Source organism: Eublepharis macularius, chromosome 5 (genome assembly GCF_028583425.1).
Source record: "Eublepharis macularius isolate TG4126 chromosome 5, MPM_Emac_v1.0, whole genome shotgun sequence".
Classification (NCBI taxonomy): Eukaryota; Metazoa; Chordata; class Lepidosauria; order Squamata; family Eublepharidae; genus Eublepharis; species Eublepharis macularius.
In genome coordinates this window covers 130,199,697-130,223,425 of record NC_072794.1, presented here as the reverse complement: position 1 = coordinate 130,223,425, position 23,729 = coordinate 130,199,697, and the positions used below count along the sequence as shown (strand labels likewise).

General features: G+C 43.4%; 1 protein-coding gene across 1 annotated transcript in view; it reads right to left on the bottom strand.

The window, feature by feature from the left end:
* Positions 1-6,960: 6,960 nt before the first annotated feature.
* The window catches only part of LMOD1 (leiomodin 1), a 30,566-nt gene continuing 13,797 nt past the window's right edge, over positions 6,961-23,729 (bottom strand). Inside the window, exons 2-3 of the mRNA XM_054981492.1 lie at positions 11,600-13,165; positions 6,961-9,799 (exon numbers count right to left, since the gene is read on the bottom strand). Of these exons, the coding sequence (XP_054837467.1) occupies positions 9,773-9,799; positions 11,600-13,165 (1,593 nt within the window). The 3' untranslated portion in view covers positions 6,961-9,772. The remainder of the gene's footprint in view (positions 9,800-11,599; positions 13,166-23,729) is intronic.

The window sequence follows — 23,729 nt, the reverse complement described above, 5'->3', positions numbered from 1 at the left end:
TTTGTAATCTTTAGTTTGACCTGGATACCCCAAGTAAGCTTGATCTTGTCAGATCTCAGAAGCTATGCAGGATCGGCCTTGGTTTGTAATTGGATGGGAGACCTCCAATGAAAACTAAGCAATGGCAAACCACCTCTGTTAGTCTCTTGCCATGAAAACCATCACCAGGAATTGCCATAAGTCAGCTATGACTTGAGGCACTCTCCACCACCAATCTTTAGCAAACTTTATTACTTCTATTTTTGTGGTGTTATTTTTGTTTTGGGATTTCAATGTAAATCCAGTACTTCAGCCTAATTGGCTACAGCTACCAAGTAATTGTTTGGGAGAAACTCCTGGTGGAACTCAGTCTAGAGATGTATTGTCGAAGGCTAGAGACTCAGTCTAGAGATGTCCTACCTTCCAGGACTGACTTCTTGCTTAATACCTGGAAGAGCTGGAGACTTCATTCCTTGGTCTCTAAGAGCAGAACCACAAGTGACAAAAGGCACAGATTGGACACTTGTCTGCTTCCCTCAAGTTTTGATGGGAAATGTAGGCATCCTGGTCTCGCAGCTTCGCTCTCTGACTGCTGTCCAATGGACTTTTCAACTGTCACTTGTCCAACATTCCGCCAAGCTGCCTACATTTCCCATCAAAACTTGAGGGAAGCAGATTCGGTTTCGTTTTCCTGGCCATGTCGGACGCTCCTCTCCGCAGGTCCGGGAGGAAACATCCGAGCAGCCTGACCGGGCAGCTGACCCGCGAGGGTTAACCCCCAGGACTCCCAGTGAGGGAGACGGGGTCCGGAGCGCGGCGGGAAGAACCCCCTGAAAGCAATACAGGGGGTAAATTGTCTGTTTGCTCCAACGGAGGCTGGCAGACTTGCACAGCGCCTCGCGTGCTGCCGGGCCATGGAGAACGGCAATAAGCAGATTTAAGGTGAAAACCTGTAAGTAAGCGAATCCCTTCTGACTTTTAAGCGTATGCAAAGGATTGGTGGGAGTTGAAGCTAAGAAGGAGCGGATTTCTTCCCCTTCACGGAGTTTCGGAACTTAGTTGGCGCCCCCCCCCCCCCTAAGATGGCGACGAGAAAGCAGAGCCCAGCAATAAGTAAATCGGTGATGGCGACATTACAGGAGAAGGGGGAAACCTTGGAAGAGATGGTGAGGAGAGCAGTCTTTGATGCTGTGCAGCCCTTTATAGCGAAACTAAATGAAATGGGGCAAAAAGTTGATTCAGTGGAAAGCGAAGTGAAAACCATTAAAGAAACAGCGACCGGAGCAGAGCAGTCTGCGCATGAGAACGCAGTACTCATGAAAGCAGCAAGTAAGGAAGTGAAGCTTTTGGAGAATCAAATAATAGGATTGCAAGTGGACCGTGCCCAAATGGTACTGCGTCTTCAGAATGTAAAAGAGGAGCAAAGTGAAAATCTGAACGATCTGGTGTCTGGACTTTTGGCGCCATTCGCAAAGGCAACTAAAGAAGAGTTAAAAAGCGATATTTTGGAAGTCCGGCGGACATCTTCAAAGTATGTAATGAAGCGTCAGCTGCCTCACAAGATTATTATTGACTTTTCATCTAAGAAGACTCGGGACACCATTTTATATAATTCGTATAATGTGGACTTGGATTATTTGGGCAACAAGGTTAAAATATTGAAAGATGTTCCATTTTTGGCTCGTAAAAGAAGATTCACGTATAAAGGACTTGCGGCTTCCTTGAGGAAATGTGATGTAAAATATAAATGGTTGTTTCCAGAAGGCGTCTGGTTTAGATATAAGGATCAAACTTACAAGATTACATCAGAAGCGCAGCTGACAGACTTTTTGCTCAACCATCAGGAGTTTCAGCAGGAAGAAAGTTCAAAGTCTGAAGGGGAAAGTGGGGGGGAGGAGAGAGCGGGCACAGCTGCTCCAGCTGCGCAGAGAGAACTGAGACCGAGACGCAGGGGGGGGGGGGGGAGAAAACCTGATCCTGAATATAGTCTGTATTGTATAAAATCTACCAATCTGATAGCATATTAGAAAGTTAACTTTTAAGAAAAATTACAGCATGAAGGGAATACAAGACATGTAGTGTAGCGTTTGTTGTTTATGTGTTGTCCTTTCCCTTTTCCCAGTCCCCTCTTCCCTTTTTTCCCCCTCTCTTCCCTTTTATATTTTTGTAGTTTTTTGTAGTTTTTTATGTTAGATATTAAAAATAAAAAAAAATTCAAAAAAAAAACTTGAGGGAAGCAGACAAGTGTCCAATCTGTGCCTTTTGTCACTTGTGGTTCTGCTCTAAGCTTAACATTAGCTAAGAGGGACTGGTGGTGGTTCCTATTACTAGGGTTGCAAGATGGTCTCTGCCCAAAAACTGGACCCTGGGGAGAAGGGGGGGTAGTACTCACATAATGAATTGCACGCGTGCCCCTGGCCTTGGTGCAGTGACATCATTGCACCAGGCTGCACAGGCCCCAGCGCCTAAGTCTCTCAGCAGTGGGGAGCCAGCCTGACCAGGCCAGCCCTCCCAGGGGCATCCCTTGACAGGGAGCGGAGGCGTGGGGGCACTGTGGGCCCAGCCTATGAGTGGCACCAGCCCCTGGGCCAAGCCCTGCCTGTTCTGCAGTAGTGAGTGGGCCAGCTTCTTGCTCACCACACCACTCCCTCCCCTCCCTCGCCTTCTCTTCTTCCTCTTCTCCTTCCTTCTTTCCCACAGCCAGGTGTCTGGTATTTTCAGTACCTTTCCCCCTTACAGTTCAAGAAAATATGGAATTGTCTGGGTGAAAACAGACAACTGGCAACCCTAGCTATTATCCTGGACTTCCACTCTGGGCTCCTTGAGGACTTGAGGGGTCTGTGAAAGTACAGAATACCAGAAGAAGCACAAGAGTGAGGTGCTCACAGTTGTTTTTGTGGCAATTTAAATGTGGGGGGAAAGGCAGAGAAGTTATGTTGAGAATGACCACAGCGGCTGGCCCCTTGAACCATGTCAAGAAGCTTCCATAATTTCCTGTTGCAGTGTAACATCCTTATCTATCTGGATATGGGTCAGAGTGGTATCATGGGATTTCTTGTAGATGTCCACATCTGTTTTATGTCTGTATACATTTTCTTCTTATTCAGGTCATCTACTTTGGCTGCATGGGATCGTTGAATCTGTTTGATCATGTACTATGCTTCTGGGCTTGGTCTTTCTCTCTGAGAACCGGTTGGTGTATTTGCTAGGAAGGCTTGTTACCATGTACATTGGTTTGAAACTGCTTTCCTCTTCTTCACTCTGCTAACCTAGCCGCATGGATTGAGGCTTCTGTAATCTCCAAATTGAGCAGCTGTGGCACACAGTTCATGGAACTTCCCTTGAAGATAGCTTGGATACTTCAGCTAGTACAATACCACTTTTTGACTGGTATGTTTATTATGCATATATAGAACATCAGTTTTGTTAACCGTTGCATTGGCTACATATTTGCTTGCTGGATGAATGTAAGGCGCTAGTCTTAAGCTTTAACTTGTAACCATACAGTTAAAGGACCACCTCTTCCTACATAGGTCTGCCTACCAACTTAGCTTGGCTCAGGACCTCTTGTGAGAGGCCTTTCAGGAGGTACAACTGGACTAAATGAGATCTAGGCCTTTCCAGAAAAGATTAGGGCACTTTCCTTGGCAAGGTTCTGAAAACTGTGTATGGCTATCTTATTTCAGTATCACTTCTATGATAAATCACATCATCATGGGCTCTGTTGCAAAGTTCTGGAGTTTGTTGTAGCTAGGTGTATGGTTCTGTCAGTTTAATGGTGCTATGATTAGCAAGTGTGTTGGGTGGGACTGTTGTTTGCAGGCTGGAGATGTATTTTTCATTTTGTTATGGCTGTTTATTGTTACTGTTTAATACTATTGGGAGTACTACTATTATTGGAAGCCTCTTTGTGCATACTACAAAAATAGGACATACGTTTTACAAATTAATAATAAACTTGCCAGATTGTATATGGCTGCAGAGTTAAAGCACTTACCTGGTTTGCACTAAATGAAATTGAATATTCTATAGATGAGTAGAAAAATAGGTACTGATGACCTCCCCATGTGCCCCTTCAAAACCCTGGAGACTTAGATGCCTTTCTTCTAATGCACACATGAGCACTCTCTACAAACAAAGGACCGTTTACCCAACATCAAAGAAGTGTAAGCACTTTAAAGTATGACAGTGAATATACAAATGAAATCTGGTACCTCGTGCAAGTGTTGGATGCTAATTTGCATGCATTTTAATACTTTATCCTACCCGTTCACCATATATTTAATAATGCACCTCAGTATTAATGGATGTTGTGAACTGAATCAGTATCTAATTTTAGTGCATTATGTCCAGCTGCATCTGTTTTGCTGAGATAATACCCATTTTTATTGTTGAGAAAATGAATATAACAGTTTTTGCCAAGGGGCCTGGATGTTTTAGAAACTGTAGTATGCAAGGGAAAGTTTTAAGTGACACAATGACATTCTCGTTTCTGGGAGCCAGTTTGGTGTAGTGGTTAAGAGTGCAGGACTCTAATCTGGAGCGCTGGGTTTGATTCCCCACTCCTCCACTTGAAGCCAGCTGGGTGACCTTGGGCTAGTCATGGCTCTCTGGAGCTCTCTCAGCCCCATCTCAGCCCCAACTCAGCCCCATCCACCAACTTCTCACAGTGGAGGGTGGTGAGCAGTGGGGTGCCACAGGGGTCGGTATTGGGTCCAATGCTTTTTAACTTGTTTATTAATGATTTGGAATTGGGATTAAGCAGTGAAGTGGCTAAATTTGCAGATGACACGAAATTGTTCAGGGTGGTGAAAGCCAGAGAGGATTGTGAGGCACTCCAAAGGGATCTGTCGAGGCTAGAAGAGTGGGCATCCATGTGGCAAATGAGGTTCAATGTAGCCAAGTGCAAAGTAATGCACATTGGAACCAAAAATCCAAAATATAAATACAAGTTGATGGGGTCTGAACTGGCGGAGACTGACCAAGAGAGAGATCTTGGAGTCATGATAGATAACTCACTAAAAACGTCAGCACAGTGTGCGACTGCCATAAAAAAAGCTAATGCTATGCTAGGGGTTATTAGGAAAGGGATTGAAAACAAATCAGCCGGTATCATAATGCCTCTGTATAAATCGATGGTGAGGCCTCATTTGGAGTACTGTGTACAGTTCTGGTCGCCACACCTTAAAAAAGATATCATAGCACTGGAAAAAGTACAGAAAAGGGCAACTAAAATGATTAAAGGGTTGGAACACTTTCCCTATGAGGAAAGATTGAGGCGCTTGGGGCTCTTTAGCCTGGAGAAAAGACGACTGAGGGGAGACATGATAGAGGTTTACAAGATAATGCACGGGTTAGAGAAGGTAGAGAAAGATGTGTTTTTCTCCCTTTCTCACAATACAAGAACTCGTGGGCACTCTATGAAATTATTGAGCAGTCGGGTTAGAACAGATAGAAGAAAATACTACTTTACACAAAGGGTGATAAACACATGGAATTCGTTGCCACAGGAGGTGGTGGCAGCTACAAGCATTGCCAGCTTCAAGAGGGGACTGGACAAATATATGGAGCAGAGGTCCATCAGTGGCTATTAGCCACAGGAGATAGATGGTATTCTCTTTGTGGGGAGGTGGTGCTCTGTTGTCTTGGTGCTGGAAGGAAGGCAGTGGGAGGGCTTCTGGTGTCCTGGCCTCACTGACAGTCCTTTAGATGGCACTGGATTTCTAGCCACTGTGTGTGACAGAATGTTGGACTGGATGGGCCACTGGCCTGATCCAACATGGCTTTGCTTATGTTCTTATGTTCTTACCTCACAGGGTGTTTGTTGTGGGTATAATAATGGCATACTTTGTAAATCGCTCTGAGTGGGCATTAAGTTCTCCTGAAGGGCGGTATATAAATCAAATCTTGTTATTTTTATTCTGAACTGAGTATCTGCAGACAAAAATGACTCTTTATTGTCAGAAATTGAACCCTTTGAACTTCATCACCCATTTGGAGAATCATGCAACCAGATACAATGAAAGTAATCTCTTCCCCTGCTTATACACTGTGAGCCATTTGCCCCCTTTTCTGCTTTCATCTGTCACATATGGGGCATAAGTCAAAGCAGCACAGGAAATATAAAGGGCAGTTGTGAAGGCAGAGGTTGGCAAGGGACCAGTCAGTGCAACAGCACATTTGTGGCATGGATATTAGACCCACAAAGGGAAGCTGCTCCAGTGCAGGGAAAAATCTAGGGAGAGGCTGTAGCAATCTAGGGTTTGTTTTCTCTTCTTTACTGTTCTGGGCAGCTGGAAGGCTTCCCACTCTTAGGAAGAGCAAAGGAATGAGGTTTGCTTGAGCCAGTCTATGCAAAATGCCCAAATATAGGCATTTCTCTGGACTCTTGAGAAGCAGTTCAGAGTCGGCCAGACATTCGGCCATGATTGACTTCTCACAGAGTTGGCATGCAACTCACTGTGCTGGCAGCAGCAGAAAGAAGAAGATCCTTTCAGCTGGCCCAGCTCCCAGCACAATCAAAACAGCATGGTGGGCTTGTGTTTGTACACAAACAGAAGTGTCCCATCCCAGCTGTGAATCTTATGTTTCTGCCATACCCAAGTTGGTGTCAAGAGGAATCAAATTTCCACTTTGCTTCTCAGCTGTTAGAGCCAGTGTAAGCCAATGGATGCAGATCTAAAGGTAGGAAACCTGGAGCCCATGCCAAGCTCAACCAATGCCACGGGCAAGTTATTATTTCTTAACCTCAGTTGCTCACCTGTAAAATGGCAATAGCCACACATTAGCTCATAAGGCTGTCTGAAAGGTGGCTGTGATGAAGGATGCCTGATGCACAGTGAAACCTGCCAGTGACATAGATCCAGCCTGCATCCATCCTGCCACTGCAGGCCAATGCTGTTTCATTTCTGTGACGTATTCACAGGGTCTAAATATATTCACAACTCTCAGCCTTGGAATGCTCCACTAGTCACCATCAGCAGCATTGTGTGAGCTTTATTAATGAAGGTGTGAGTGAATTTGTACATATGCAAATATGATTTACATTCATGAGCTACAGAGCTGAAACCCACAGTAGTCCCTGCATTTGAACTCAAGTGATTTGTCCCTTTTTTTCTCCCCCCTGCCCCGCCCATGTCCTGAACATGTAAGACCAAGATTGCTTTGCATGCCCCTGCTTTTGGTAAAAGCAATATGACATTTTTGAGGCAATACATAAATTCACTTTCTTTTTAGGACTTTAGAAACAGGAATCCATGTATCATGTTAATTTGGTTGTCTGGCAAGAAAAGAAAGCCACATTGAGTCTCTGTAAGTGCTGTCATTGGAGCTTCACTTGTTCTCCATGGAAGGGCAGACACAGGCATAATCATGTTGCAGAGAAGCAGTTGTTTGCAGGTTAGTATAAATAGACTCATTTGTACCTGCACTGAGTGGTGGTGTCTTGGTGTGGGCATCCTTTAGCAGTTTTTGTGGGAGAAATAAAACTCTGCTCCAGAGAGAGTGACTAGATTTATCCATACTTCTATATATTAAACTTTTAAACCAATGCATAGATTCTTTTTTTAAAAAAAACTATACATCCTGATTCACAAACCAGTTAAGCTACAGTACTTGGACTGATACTGAAGAGCATGAAACAGGAAATATCCAAGCGTTCCAGCTAAAGTGGTTTGTGATTAAACTGCCCATTATTCACCCTAGTGGAGAAATTGCTTCTTAATAATTATAACACATCCCTGATAGTTATAGCTGGGCTCCTTTTGCACATTTTTCTTCATTTCACTCTGAGTGTTCCTGCTAACTACTTTGTTCAGTCAACAGACAAACTTCTTGGTCTTGAGTCAGAAAAATGGCAGTTACCAACAAGCAGCAAAAAGAGGATGCTGATGCAAAGCTAATCATTACTCTTCTCAGATTCACTTTATAAGTCACCCTTGTGCCATGTTTGTCACTACAAAATTCCTCCCTTATTGTGATCTCAAATGCTAAATTAGTAGCATATGGATGCTTCACTCCACACGAGTAGTTTGGATTATGTGGGTGCTACTTTCACCTGGCTGCTTCCCACCATCAGGGCTGATGATGCTGGTGTGAGATGCGATTGGGATGTCCATGTGATCAGAGCTTCCATGAATTACCAAGGGAACATAAGAACCAACCACAAAGGACAGCCAAATTCAAGTCCAGTAGCACCTTAAAGACCAACAAGATTTTCAGGGTACAAGCTTTTAAGAGTCAAAGCTCCCTTCATCAGATAACTGATGATTCTTATACCCCCCAAATCTTGTTGGTCCTTAAGGTACTACTGCAATCAGATCTTCTACTGCAGACCAACATGGCTACCCACCTGAAACTAACCTCAAAGGAATATTTTGTGGCAGCCATACTGCAAAGGTAATGTAAGCTTTGATGCTGATGTGTGTAGAATGGGAGAGGCAACAAGGGAAGTGGAGTTGACATTCAATAGATCAAACGTCATGGATTCTGGACCACAATGTAGGAGATGTTGATCTATAACCTGCAAATACCACTTTCTTGGGGATTTCTCTACCTTTAAATCAACATATATAACTTTTTTTTTAAAGGAACTGGCACAGAAATTTTCTGCCCCCCCAAATATCACTATCTCTACAGGCAACGAGAGCCCTAGCATGTAGGAAGCAGTTTTGTGTTGACTAATAGGTTCTCTTCATCTCATCCAGGATACTCCTGGAGCCCTGGTGCTTGAAGGATATCAATAAGACATTCTCAGTGTTTGCCTTGAGTTTTGTGATACTGTACGACATTTTCCAGTGTGGTTTCAAGGCCTTATTATATAAGACAAGTAACAGTCATTGCTTGCCTTTTCCAACGCCTCCAACAAATGACCAACCTTAACTTGTTTCTTCCCTCCCAATTAGGTTAACAGATTCCCAAACTAGTTTGGAAGATACCATTCACTTCCAAGGTGCTAGAACAGTGTAGCCCCACCCCCAGTAACATGGACCACAATCTGTTTAGTTCCATTACCCACTCATGTGCTTAGCACTAGGTTCTTGATACCACAAGACGCTCTTAATACACTCTTTAGACAAACACACAGTGTTCTTTACACCTCCTGTGAAGATTAGAGAACTCTTGTTCTATATGCTTCTATCTTTGCACTATCAGAGCAACAGAATCCTAAAAATCACAGAGATATTGGAAAATGGGATTTGGCCCAGTGATTTCTCCCTCATCCTCCTACTTGGTTAGATTCCAGGTAGAATGACATTAGTGCTGCCAGTTCGTTCTAGTAGCAGATGCCAAGCACCAGTGCTATTTCTTTAGAGTCATCTTGTGCTGAAGATGGGTCCAATAGTTTTCCCCCAGTGATGCTGCTCCAGTGTGGTTTTGTTCTTGCATTTCTAGAGGCAGATTATTGCAGTGTTGTTGCCTGGTAACTGGAAGGACAAGCAGGGATGCTCTGAATATAGATTCTCTCAAGACTTATCCTATCTGCCACTTTACTTTCTAAACTCTCTTAAAGAAAAATGGGACAAACCAACCAGATATACAAGCTTCTGCAGACTCCCTCCTTGGAGCAAAAGTTTCTGAAAATAAATAGCGCTTTTCTTCCCGATACCCAGGCCTCCTTGGCAGCCCATTCAGTCCATCCCTCCAATTCAATCCCTTGTAGAACACTGGTCTTCTGGGACTGTACAGGACAGTCTCCTGCTGAGTCTGTTTCATGTAAACAGTCACTTGAGAGACAAACATGGTGATTCAGCCTTGGCAATCTCATCCTTCCAGGAAATCTAGATTCCATCCTCTATTGCAGCAATTTGGGAACCTCCACCTGCCAACATTAAAAAAGTGTGCTTGTTAGTACAAGGTCTGGAATCGAGGGAACCACTGTGCAAGACTTGCTTGAAAATTATGTTAACAACCTTGGAAATTAAAAATACTTCATCATAATATACTGTGTACATTGTGCCCTTGGTGTTTTGTACATTGATCTCTGTGCAGGGAAAAGCATGCAACACATTTAGGTATATGCTATGAGTATGTTTTAGAAAGTCAACTGATGAATTATTTGTGCATCCTTCCCACTTTTCATTATATATGTTTTGTATGCATTATTTCCTATACATATATACATGAATTAAACAATTACTTGGATCATATCTTTCCTCTGAGCGCATGTAACCGTGGGCACTGTGGAGGAGGTTCTGCCCCCAAATATGCTTCCTCTGGTGCCAGGCATTTCCACATGTGCTAATGATTTTCAAGGAGTCTTAAAGTACCTAACCTGAAATTAATGTGCCTCGAAGCAAAGGACTGCCTTTGCAGCACCTGATGAGAAGCACATGCAGAACAAAGGTATAGGATCAAAGACCATGTGTACAGAGTGTATATGCCATTATGTGTGAAGGATATGCAACTACCTATTTATTTTGCCATAAGTATACATGTTGGAAGAGGGAGGGAAGGTAGATGGTATAGTCCGATCTGGTCAGATCTTGGAAACTAAGCAGGGCTGGTGACCACCAAGGAAGACTTTACAGAAGAAGGACTTGGCAAACCATCTCTGCTTCTTACTTGCCTTGACAGCCCCTTGTTGTGGTCACTGTAAGTCAATTGCAACATGACGGCACATACACACACATACATATTGGGAAGTTGATCAGCACTATGCTGGCTTCTCAATAAGTGAACATGTGACATATATACACATTTTGTGTAGATGACCTCATTGCAAGGAAAACGTGTGTTAAATATCCCTCAGTCACTTGGATTTTTGACTGGGATGGGGTTAGTTAAAGCTTGGAGCTCTCATGCTTGTTATCAAATCTCAAAGCTTTCCCTCAATCATTTTTAAATTCTCACACAGATCTCAGTGTTCTCTGTGGACCTGATAATTCAGTATCTTCAGTGATATTTAGGTTTCAAAAGAAACCACTCCAAGCCTGAAACCCATCAGGCAGATCTTGTTGAGATTCCAGAGCCATATTTCTTCAGTAGGTAACTGACAGGAAAATATGCCGTCTTCTGACACAACAGCAAGTTGAGAGGGGTGGAATATGCTCCAGTGCTTACTTGGCCTTGTAAAATTATAGTTCCAGGATATTAGAATCTGATGCAATTCCTGACCAGCTTTCATTTTTGGCTCTACGTAAGCTTGATCATGACAAACTACTATGAAGGAGTATGATAGGCATAATTTGTTTTTCTTTGCTTTGTACTATTTGTTTGGAACAAAGATTTACTTTGTTTACCTCAGCAAATTCCTGAGTGCAACATCACTGGCCTTTAGGTTTACCATTCCCTCATCAGTGGTGGTGCATCCCCCTGCCACCATTCAGCTGACCAGTGAGAGAAAAAACAGCAGAAAACGGATCAATGTCAGCAGTGTCCCAATGCACTGATGTCATTTCCCATGCATCTGGAACTGATGGGCGCACAGAGAGTGATGTCACTGCATTGCTGGCAATTTAATGACATCACATTGCCAGAGAGCCCCCCCTCCAATTTACTAAGTTCCCCCCACCAGTTGCCAGGATTAACCTAGCAAAATAGAACTGATCAAGAATTCACTTTAATGAACTCAACAGCTTTACTCCAGCAATGGCCTCCTCCACATTCTCCCTTCACTTGCCTTCTTCAGCTGTTTGAGGTTGCTGGAGCGAATAGCTGCCAGAAGTTGATCCCGAGAGTTCTTCTCTTGTGGAGGAAGAGCTTTTTCTACCATCTTCCTCTGAGTTGCTGGGGAAAGAGAATTCCTTAAACTTTCATTGATCAGGGGAGGGGCCAGAGGAGGAGCCAGAGGGGGTGGAGGTGGGGGAGGTGCATCTGGGGCTCCTGCTTTCTTAGGAGGTTTGGGAGAAGACCAGGGGGAAGTTTTAGGGGATGGCTTTGGAGAAGCCTTAGGTGAACCAGCTGGCAGGGCTCCTGTCTTTGGTACCTCCAGGAAATCCTTCTTCTCCCCCTTTTCTTGAGCCTGCTTCTGCTCCTGCAGGCGTTTCTGTCGCTGCTTGTCCATGTTCCTGCTCAGGAGGTTGGTGACAGTCATGCGAGGTCCTGCTAGCTCAAAGTGATAACCCAGCTTCAGCAGCGTGGTATTTTCCTTCAGCAGCTTGGCTATCTCCATCTCAGTTTTCCCTCCACAAATGTGCCTCTGGTTGTGAAAGCGCAACTCTGTCAGGGCATTGTTCTGCAGCAGTGCACGGAAGATTGCAAGGATCCCTTTGCCTGTGATGTGATTAGAGTCTAGATTTATGCTAGTCAGAGTCTTGTTTGACTTCAGCATTATGGCTATGGCAAAGGCAACATGGTCGTCGGCATGGGTGTTGGCCAATGCAAACACCTTGACCACAGTGTTGAATTCTAAGGCTTCTGCAAAGCGCACCAAGATTTCATTATTAATACAGTCGGAGTTATTGACGTTAATTTCTGTCAACTCTGGATCATTATTCTTCACTTTTTCCAATGGCTCATCAAAGATACTGGTGGCTTCCTCTTCCTTGTTCTCGTTGGAAGAACTGTCTGCTGAGGAGCTGCTGTCAGGAGTCACCTCCATTTTTGTATCTTGCTGTTGTTTAGAGCTTTTCCCCTCGGAGATGACTTTGCTGTCTCTTAGTGATTTCTCCTCCTTTGGTTTAGAGCTTTTCCCCTCGGAGATGACTTTGCTGTCTCTTGGTGATTTCTCCTCTCTTGGTTTAGAGCTTTCCCCCTCTGAGGTGACTTTGCTGTCTCTTGGTGATTTCTCTTCACTTTCTATCTTTGAACCTTGCTTTAAAGTTGAACTTTTATCTCCTGTTTTCTCAGTTTCTTTTTTATCTTCTCTCTTTCTGTCCTTCTCAATGCCTCTCTTTAAATCAGCTGCCTTCTCCTCTTTCCCTTTGTCCTCAGCTAGTTTGTTTTTTGATGCTGTATTCTTTTCTTCCCCTTTCACTCTGGCAGTTGTACTCCTGTCCTCTGTTTTGTTTTTCTCCTTCAAGACTGTCTTGTCCTCTTTCGAAGACTTCTCTTTTACCTTTCCAGTTTTCTTAATACTGTCCGGTTCATCCTTTGCTTTTTGATTTGATTTCTGGACATTTTCTTCTTTTTTACATTCTTTTCCGAGGTCAAAAGTTTTGTTTCTTCTCACATCTTTGCTATGAATATCCTTACGCTTTTCATCAAGAATCTTTCCTTCCTTCTTCTTCTCCACTGGCTTCTCTTCCTGGTGAAAAGATAAAGAAAAAAGTATCCCTAAGATAAAAGTGCAGTGACAATGCTAGTTAAGCAACAGACACTACTTGATCCTGGATAGGTTTGTTTGTCATATTTACTAGATTAAATGACAGTAGTTAATGAAAACCAGAAGTTTGTTATTGTATTTTCCAGGCCTAGCCTAACAGCTGGTTATATAGCTGCCTGGCTACATCACATTAAGCTGCTATTTACCCCACTGTAAAAATTACATTGCTTACTAGGTTTCACAAGGGATCTAAAAGTGGCTCTCTGGGGCTATGAAAATAGTAAGGTGGAGTGGATAAAGCCTCTTCTCTCTGCATAGTTTAGTCACAAACAGAAAAATGGCAGTGTGTGCCTGTGAGGCACAACACACTTATTGCACATGTGATGCAAAGTCCTTATGTTGTTCCCAAAAAACAATAAACACAAAGACTTTGTAATATGTAGTGGGACCTTCAAGTGAAAGAGCTTCCCTTTTGTTCCTTCTCATTTTTCTCTGTTATTTCTGCTATTTCTTTAAGGCTGCAGTCCTATGCACTTTTCTGGAAGTAAGATCCATTGAAAATAGTAGGACTTACTTCCAAGTAAACAGGCATAGACCTCCAAGTATCTGCCAACTCCTTCTTTGTTTGACATTTGCCAGGTTTTGCTTTTTTTCCTGGCACAGGGTCCAGTAATTTTATTAATATAAGGAGTGATGATTTACAATTTTGCTTGTGTATTAGCCACCATCTAAAGTGAAATAGTTTCCCGTGCCCTTGATTTCAATCAGAGAGTTAATTGCCTCACATTGAAGTCAGCAGTGCTTAGATCAGACTAGATCTTGCTAATGTTTCCCCTTGAGATATTACTTACAGTGCAATCCTAAGAACACATTCCAGGGAGTAAGCCATATTAAGTAAGCCTGAGTAGGATTCTGAGTAGGCCTGCTTAGGATTGCTTTCTTAGGGTCACTCTAAACGTTACTTCTTCCACAAGTTCTCCACAGAGCCAACTCCATGCTACACGCAGTCACATAGCAGCTTTGAGGAATGGCTTATTTTAAAAAAGGACAGCCCAAATGGGCTTGGAAAGCTGCTGCCGGGGGAGGGAGAGCCCAAGTTTTTTTCTCCTGTGCAAAAGCAGTGTGTACGTGGGGAGTAGTTTTCCCATTTCTGCAGCTGCACATATACAAGCTACCTCCATGTGGAGAAGATAAAACAGAAAAACTCTCCCTACGTGCACACGCACACTGTTTTTGCATGGCAGGAGGGGAGAAGGTGGGGGGAAAGGCAGGAGCTTTCCCTCTCCTGACGGCAGCTTTCCTAGACCATTTGGGCTCTCCTTTTTAAATATAAGCTATTCCCCAAAGCTGCTATCTGACTATGCAGAGCACAGGTTGGCTCCGTGGAGAACTCAGGAAAGAAGTCATGTTTAGAGTGACCCTTAGCTGCAATGTTCCCGTGCAACGTGTGACTTCTAGTAATCATTTTCATGGGATCAAGGGGAAAAAGATATAGTAAGCCTCCAATGCAATAAAACAAATGACTAAACACCAGTAAGTCTAACCCTAAATAAAAATAATAGTTGAGGGAGATAAACCTTAAGTCTGCTTGGGTATCCAGGCTGAAAAACATAGTTTGGTTTGCAAATAGTTAGCTATTTATTTACTTCATTAATGCCCTCCAGTGGGGACCCAAAGTGGTTTAGATTGTTCATTCCTTCATTTTTTCCTCACAACAATCCTATGAGGTAGAGTAGACTGAGAATATGATTGGCCCAAGATCACCCAACAAACTTCCATGGTCAAGTGGGGATTCGAACCTGGGTCTCCCAGATCCTAGTCTGACACTCTAACCACTACATCGCACTGGAGCCAAAGCCTGTGTCAACTAACCTAACAAATTTGCCTTTTGGATTCAACTCAGGATTTTGACTACCAAAAACAGCTGGATCAAAATATTAGATCAGAATCTCCTTGGCTTACATGGATTTTCATTTCTGGCATGACTACAGCCTGATTTCTTATGAGTGTCTTCTAACTAAAGGGCGTTTGCAGAAAAGGCAATCTTTTATATGGCTTCAAGAGCACGTGGCATTAAGGAGTTTGCCTTAAGATATTGTTTACATATGGAAATAAACAGACTCCATTTTGGGATATCAAGGATTTCTGTATTTAGTTAAGAGATTACTAGGCTCATTGGAGTTCTAAACATCAAGACCTGCTCTTCTTGGCCTGGAATGCAAATCAGCTGACACAACATCCAACTAGGCTAGAACTTTGCTTGCTGCTGCATCAGAAAGGCAGCTATCTTGCATTTATGCATTGTACCAAATGCATAAATGCAAGATAGCTCCCTCCCCATCAATTATGTCAACATGTAAGCAATGGTTAATATTTTGGATTCTGGCTTTCCTAGAAATCAGCCTTTTAAAAAAAATTCATTGATCTGATCCATGCCTCCTTATTTGGAATGTGGAGATGAGAAGAAGGGAAGCTAGGAACGAAAGTGCAACTTCTCTGCTGTGATGTGACTCACCCAGGCCTTGGGCAAAGGTGGTCCACCTGTCTGTCTCTGAGAGCCAAGCTACACGTGACGCCTGACACAGGTTGGACACTTGTCAGCTTCCCTCAAGTTTTGATGGGAAATGTAGGCATCCTGGTCTTGCAGCTGTAAAGGAGAGCCAAGCTGTAAAACCAGAATGCCTACATTTCCCATCAGAACTTGAGGGAAGCTGACAAGTGTCCAACCCATGTAAGGCATCACTTGTAGCTTGGCTCTGAGCCTAGGCCTAGAGCACTGAAAGCTGGAGCCCTGCTTGAGTCAAATGATAGTAGAAGTAGAGGCAGAAAGGGAAGAATATCACCCTAACTGATCTGTTCATGTCTTTCCCAGCTCTCTCTTTCCCCTGAAATGGAGCTGAGTAGCAAAAGCCTTACTATGATTAATGAGCTAGCAGAGGAGAGTAGGGTGGAAAGAAGGGAATGCTCCTCTACCATTCATTAGAGTCTGAGGATGTAGACACTGATACTCCATTCCTATAATGTGTGAGTGAAAAATGGACGGGGCAAGCACAGAAAAAAGAAACAGCCTCTCTCTGCAATGGTGGGATAAACCTTGGTTAATTCTGCTTCTCATGAGAGAACACTAGGGTTATCAACAGGCCTGGAGAAAAATGTCCTGTCCCTTTATCATAGGTTTAATGTGTAGAAGTGGGCATTTGAAGCTTTTCATGGCATGGAGGTGAATAACATCCCATTAAGCCTCTGTTAACAGGACAGGACATTTTTCTCCAGACCTCTTAGCAATCCTAATTAGGATATGTGGTGTGGCCCTTATGGAAAGGTTCATTTCTTGCAGAGGAACCTCCATCAGCCAAACTCTCTTCTTCATCAGCCAAGTGGCTCCTCTCTCAAAGTTCTTTCCTGCAAAATAACAACAACAACAACAACCCATTTATATACTGCCCTTCAGGACGACTTAACACCTACTCAAAACGGTTTACAAAGTACATCGTTATTATCCCCAGAACAACAAATACCCTGTGAGGTGGGTGGGGCTGAGAGAACTCCTAGAAGCTGTGACTAGCCCAAGGTCACCCAGCTGGCTTCAGGTGGAGGAGTGGGGAATCAAACCCTGTCCTGCGCTCCTAACCACTATACCAAACTGTCTCACAAACGGTTTCTCAAGGTCAAAGATAAACTATTTCTTAAGCTCAAGTTTATGTAACCCATTTCCAGCTGCTGCCCATGTTCAATGACTTTTTTGAGGTACATTCAGCAATGACTATGCATCATGATGCTGCTTCCAAGTACTTATCAGCTCCGGCATCATCCTGCCAATATTTTGGAACATCTGTTATATTGTTAGTATGCCAGGGGACATTGTTTCTTCTGCTCCAAAAGAAGGAAAAAATAGGAAAAACCACACCCTGGCCAAAAAAGCATTCCCTTTTATGGAAGCAGGGTGAGCAGATATATAGATGTATTCAGATGTCACATCAAGCTGACTTTAAGCCAGAATATACACAAAGCCAGCTTGTTGCTATGCTCACACACACATCTCGCTCCACCATTACACGGATCACATGCAGACAAACATCACCTGCTAATTCCAGCAGAGAAAACTTCTCTTTAAAGGCAGAGCTATTAAAAATTAGGCAACCCTACTTCTGGGAAGGGAGGGAAGGCAGCATAGTATAGTCCAATCTTGTTAGATCTTGGAAACTAAGTAGGGTTAGTACTTGGATGGGAGACCACTGAGGAAGACTCTGTAGAAGAAGGCAATGGCAAACCATCTCTGCTTCTCACTTGTCTTGAAAGGCCCTTGCTGGGGTTGCCATAAGTTGGTTGTGACTTGATGGCACTTTATGCAACACTTCTGGGTAACACTTTTGCCCCTCATTCATATAATCCAAGCACATGTACTTCAAACCTGTGAAATTCCTACTGCTAGGTGATGCATTCCTTCCTATAGAGCTTCACTGTGGATCAAGAAGTTGGATAGAATCAAGAGTTCTCCTGTCCTCCATTCCATTGAGTCACCCTCTATGTAACTTTTGATGATCCAGAAGCCCCTTCAGGGTCTGGACTGAGCAGCCCTATGTCTGACTCTCCTACCAGCACCGTTCTTCCTGTGTACAGAATGTCTCTCGAGTCACCCTGCCTTGCAGATATTGGCACGAACTTTGCATCTTTTGGACATGACCTTTCTTTAAAAAGAACCAGCCTGGTGCCTCCACTGATTAATCACAAATGTTTTGACAAACTGAAACACGGCTAGTTCCTTCTAAACAGAATAAAATGAGCATTGCTGCTGCTGCTTGCTAGCAATAGCAGACCTCAGTTCCACTCAGATGTTTCCTTAAAAGGAAAGGAGACTTGGGAACTTCTTGTTTGGAATCTGGGCAGTGAGAGACTAATGATCCTTCCTTGGCCCTCTCTTGGGTGCAGCTAGCCTGCTGGATCTGGGCCCATGGGTGACTGTGTGCAAGTGTTCATGAACAGGGACCTACAGATTGACTTAAGTAAACTTCACACTTTAGCAGGGGTTTAACAGGAAGTAGCATGCACCCTTTTTCAAGCATTCTTAGCAGCCAAAATTTAATAAATGATGCCCTCTCATCCTCAAGTCTTGCAGAAGGACGGTAACCAAGTTCAGCTGTTCGGGGTGATTCCAGATAAAAGTTTCCCAACATAATGTGCCACAGAAAATTATCTGTAGAGGTGATGTGGTCTACACCATCTTCAGTCACCAGACACTGACTGTTTCCACATGGATGTTTTCGTTTCCTTACAAGCTGTTGTTGAGAGCATCCACAGGTTGTCCTCCATTCTTTCTGCTTCCATGATTTCCCCAGCTTTGCCTCCATCTTTGCCAAACCTGGTTTGATATGACCTTTTTTGAAAGACTTCAGTCAAAGTGCCTTTGGATGCCAGGTAGACAAAAAGGTGTGAATTGTTGAAGATTCCACCCACATTGGTGCCATTTTCCTTGCCTCCGCCCTGTAGCCAGCATTTCTCCCCAGCCATCAAAGAAGGCCCCTCAGTCATGAGTTGTTTTCTGGATAGTTGTAGGACAGGGGTCCTCAACCTTTTTGAACCTGTGGGCACATTTGGAATTCTGACCCAGGTTAGTGGGTACAACTACAAAATAACTGCCACAAGAGGTGAAGCCAATGGCAAAATGGCTTCTACAGAAGGCGGAGCCAATTCCAAAGTTATCAGGGAGTGAGGTTACGCATAACTCTAACAGTTCAACATTTCAACCAGAAGCTCTGTTTAACAAGATGCTTTTTTACATGAACATTCTGTTTTAAAATATTTTCTTGCATATACACAGCTTACCTTGTGCTGTGGTGGCAGCTGCTGTGGAAACAATATTTTTTAAAAAACTTATCAAAAACAAAACAAGAGGAGCTTAAGATAAAGCATCTGATCAGGTTGCCATTTTAACATCAGTTAAAGTTGGCTCTGATAAACCTAATTCCTCACATTAATTTCAACAAAATTTAGATACATGATTATTTTAATTTTAAAATTTATTTAAAATATGAACATAAAATGGTATTCAATTTATTTTCTGTTTAGTTACAGGTCTCTAGGTACTATTAAACTGCAAGTGGGAAGCTTTCCTGATCAGTCTTACAGAAGTAGGTCTTGTGGCCTTTAAGAGCTGTATGACAGCATCTCCTGGGGTCACAGGACCGGTGTGGAGAAACAGCCATTCAGATAGGATTTGATGCTGCAGAGAGGAGAAAGAAGGGGAAATTCTACCTTTTCTGTCAGTGGAGCTTTGCTTACGCAAGAGACAGGAAGGAGTGATTTCTTCCCCTTCCCTTTCCCTACCTGTGTAGCTATTACTCCACACATATCCCAGGACCCTGGGGATGTTGGAAATGGCTGCTGAGGGGAGGGGAAAGCTGAGAAAAATCTCAGCCATCAACACCTTCCAATGACAGGTTGTGGGATCCAACCCAATATATCGTATTAGTCTGAGCATTTAAAATAATTTGTTCACAATATCAACAGATCATTCTATCGCCATTTGTAAATATTATCAACAACTCTGCTCAGTTTATCCTGCATGTGTCTGGAGAGGTATTTTCACAATTAATGGCTGTGGGTAATATTGACCACAAAACTACCCCAGCAACAGTCAAAGTCTCATTCCTTATAACAGTTTTTTTAGTGAAAAAAATATTCAAGCAAACATCAGTACACTCCCTTAATACATCAGTCATTGCCAAGCTGCAGAAAGATTAGGCAGCTTACTAAACAGCGCCAACTGCACCTCTCAACCCCAAAGGTGTCAACAGTTCCTGAAATGTCAACTGCTATTCAGTTACAGTTGGATGTGAATTATTCAGACAGTGCGGAAAAAGGGAATTTGATTAGCTAAATAATATAGAAGTATGGTTATCTAAGAACAAACTTAAGGATGATCAGATGATGTATCCAGCATTTCTGGCTTGGCAGAATCAGCCAAAAATCTTGGGTGTGAAAATCTGATCTCAGATTTTCTCCATTGTTCAGAGAGATTGCTCATTCTGGACCAAAGATTTTGCATGCAACTGCAACCACTGCCTGAATCACAAATCACTGCAAGGGCTTTCCTGGAATTCTGACAGTGAACTCCGGATTTCTACCCTATTGATGCACCTGCCAACATATTGTGGAGTGCGCAGGTTCCCCATCTGGGTTCCCCCATCTTGTTTAAGGGATGTGAGTTGCAGGCTGTAATGTTCCCATGTGCACATTCAGATTGTAACTGGAACATAGAGAAGGATTTTCCGTCTGCCCCCCACCCCCGGACACACTTTTTCCTGACTTGAAACAGTTTGGAGTGAGGTGCCATTTGGCCTGCTGGAGAAACCCATGAGTATAGCCATGGGTTTCCCCCAATAGGTCAACACCCTAGGGCTATTTCAAGTCAGGAAAATGGCACAGGGAAGGCTGAAGTCTCTGAATAAGGCAGGCGCCATGTACACGGGAACTGAGGAGCGCTCACAACTGAGTGTTGTACTGTCGGATATAGGGTATATAAAGAGGGCTCGTGGGGATCAGTTAAGTCTCTCACTACTACCAACAATATAGAAATACTTTACCACAGTATACATAATGAACTATTAGATTTGTCGAAGGCTTTCACGGCCGGAGAACGATGACTGTTGTGGGTTTTCCAAGACCACAGCAATACAGCCCGGAAAACCCACAACAGTCAACTATTAGATTTACTCAATAAATATTCCAAACATAATAATAATAACATTTGATTTATATACCACCCTTCAGTACAACTTAATGCCCACTCAGGGCGGTTTACAAAGTATGTTGTTATTATCCCCACAACAAACACCCTGTGAGGTGGGTGGGGCTGAGAGAGCTCCAGAGAGCTGTGACTAGCCCAAGGTCACCCAGCTGGCTTCAAGGGGAGGAGTGGATAATCAAACCCGGCTCTCCAGATTAGAGTGTCGTGCTCTTAACCACTACACCAAACTGGCTATAAATAAAGGTATGCAAAATTCGCATTCAAAAGGCCTGTTATAACAACATGGAACTATCAATAACCAGTTCCTATAAAATGTGCCTCAGCTCCATATAGTGCTACACAATATACTCTTTCTCTCTAGAGCCATGGATTTTTTCTTCTGCTGCTGGAAGCAATGGCATCCTCATTGCTGGAATCATTGGATTCTACATAGCAGGCCTGGTGTTGTGACTTTAGTGCCTACAAATTCACAGTCCCAACAACAATGATGGAAACCTTATTCTAGCGGAGTGTGCCTAAATCCGTGTGTGTGTTACTCATACACAATTTGAAAACAGTCGCTTTGAGTTGTGCAGCCTGCTCGGGGGTGGGGGGTGGGGGGGCAGTCTGGAGGTACCTTCAACAGGTCTAGCTTAACCCTAGGTCCCTAAAGCAACCAGAACATCTTGGTTCCGGCCACTAGCTGTTCTCTTCTTCAGCCATTATCTGATTAGAACTGAGGCAGAAAACACCAAGCAGCAAAGGGATGAACAACTTTCTAATTAAACATTTAATACGTTATGTTTTAGCTGTAGGAATCAAGCGACAACCAAGAAAAACGCCATGGTTGGGAAGTGCATTCTGCCACTGTCCTCTGTCATCAGGCAAGCATTGGCCCACTGTGGTTTCTCTTATGCCGCTGAGGGGCCAGACTATCCCATATGAACCTCCTGATAGACATCTGCTCTCAGTTCTGTACATCCAGGCTGTCATCTGATTGACAGCAAATCATGGTTACCTGGGTTCCTATTGTTCCTGCCTTCATTTCCTTCCTGTGTTTACCTACATCTCTTCCCTGCTTCCCTGTTTACCACATAAGGTAGCCAACTCTGGGTTGGGAAATTTCTGCAGATTTGGGGGCAAAGTTTGAGGAGGGAGCTCAATGGGGCACGATGCCATAGACTCCACTGTTTGAAGCTGCAATTTTCTCTGAGAAAGTGAACTCTAGTCTGTAGGGGTGTGCACCAAAAAAAAAAAGTCAAATTCTGTAATCCAGTTAGAAAATCCTGAATTTATCTGGCCATTATTTCCTATGAGGAAAGCTCTCCAGCGGGCAAGAGGAATTTTTCAAGCAAACTCCACCCAATTTTCATGGAACCTACTCCTTCTTATCCACTAAAGACTCACCACGATTCAGGAAGATTGGACCCCTGTGATGCCTCAGCCAGGCAAAGGGGAAATTTAAGCAAAGACAGCTCCTGCCAAAAGCCAGTCACAAATGCAAGTTCCACTCCCTGTGCAAGCTAAACCAACATAGTCCAACAGAACCAAACTACAGCAAGGGAACTAATGTCAAACCAGAGAATCCAAAACTGAAGCAAGGAGAGCCAGTGAGGCTCATCAGCCACAGAGTTTAAAAGGTGGCCAGCAGTGGCATAAAGGGCTCTTTTGGAGCTCAGTCAGGTGGGGAGAGGCAGGATGGGAATCCACTCTACCTGCTGCCTCCTGTCCCCCACCATGGCATGGAGTTTGCCTCCACTTCATGCCACTGCCCTGATGCTCCACCTTTGCTGAGGCTGCCTGTAACCGAATAATCTGGCACATCAGAGTTCAGCTTCCCAGATCTTATCTGGGCTTCTCCAATATGATTCAGCATATCCAGATTATGGGAGTTTGGCATAAATCCATCTTTTTAGCCGATTCACAAATCCCAGATTGCACACCCGTAGTTGTAATTTTGGGATTAGTTGTAATTCTGGGAAATCTCTACGCCTCATCCATAGTCTATATGCACCAGCTGTTCAGTTGTCACCAACTTTATTTTTCATTTGGGAACCTGCCTTTTAAGGCCTATGTTCACATAGGGCAATTCCCAAGCTGCAGGTGACTCATATCTTTGGACTTTCTGGCAAGACCTAACGTGACTCTAGCAATGGCAAATTGACAGTGGGCAACAGTGAGAGATCCCACTGAGGCTGATTTGTTGTATTCCTCCTCCTCACCAGGATCTAACAGTAAGAAGTCCTGAATATTGGGAACAGGCTGTCCTGGTTCCTTTCCTTGATAATTTTTCCCACTTCCAACCAAGATGAGAGAATTGGATGCCTTCATGACCTTCATGGATGCCTTCATAAATTCAGTCTCTGCAGCCTCTTGGTTGATTGCTCCAGAAATTTGAGCTTTTCTAGCCATCAGTACTCTAAATGCTTCACACACAATTTTTTAAAAAAACAATATTTTACATGATGTTTTCACTCTGTCTGGTTCACACCACAACTTTAATTGATACATATAGATTGAGATTGGCACTGGCACCTTCATGCAAGTTTCTTCGATCGGTCAGAAAGGGGAGTTGCTCGTCTGCTGGTATCCCTATCATGGAAGCAATCTTAAGCAAATCTACTCAGAATTAAGTCCGATTTTTTCCAATGGTGCTTAGTCCCAGGATGGCACTGTAAGGATGTATCCTTTCATCTCTGCAGTGCAGCCTGTAGCATTGTTCTTTAACAGGGAAAATAAATGTGAATATACCCTTTATTGAGTAATGGATGCGTATATATTTAAGGCATATATTTAAAGGCATCCATCCTTGGAGGACTG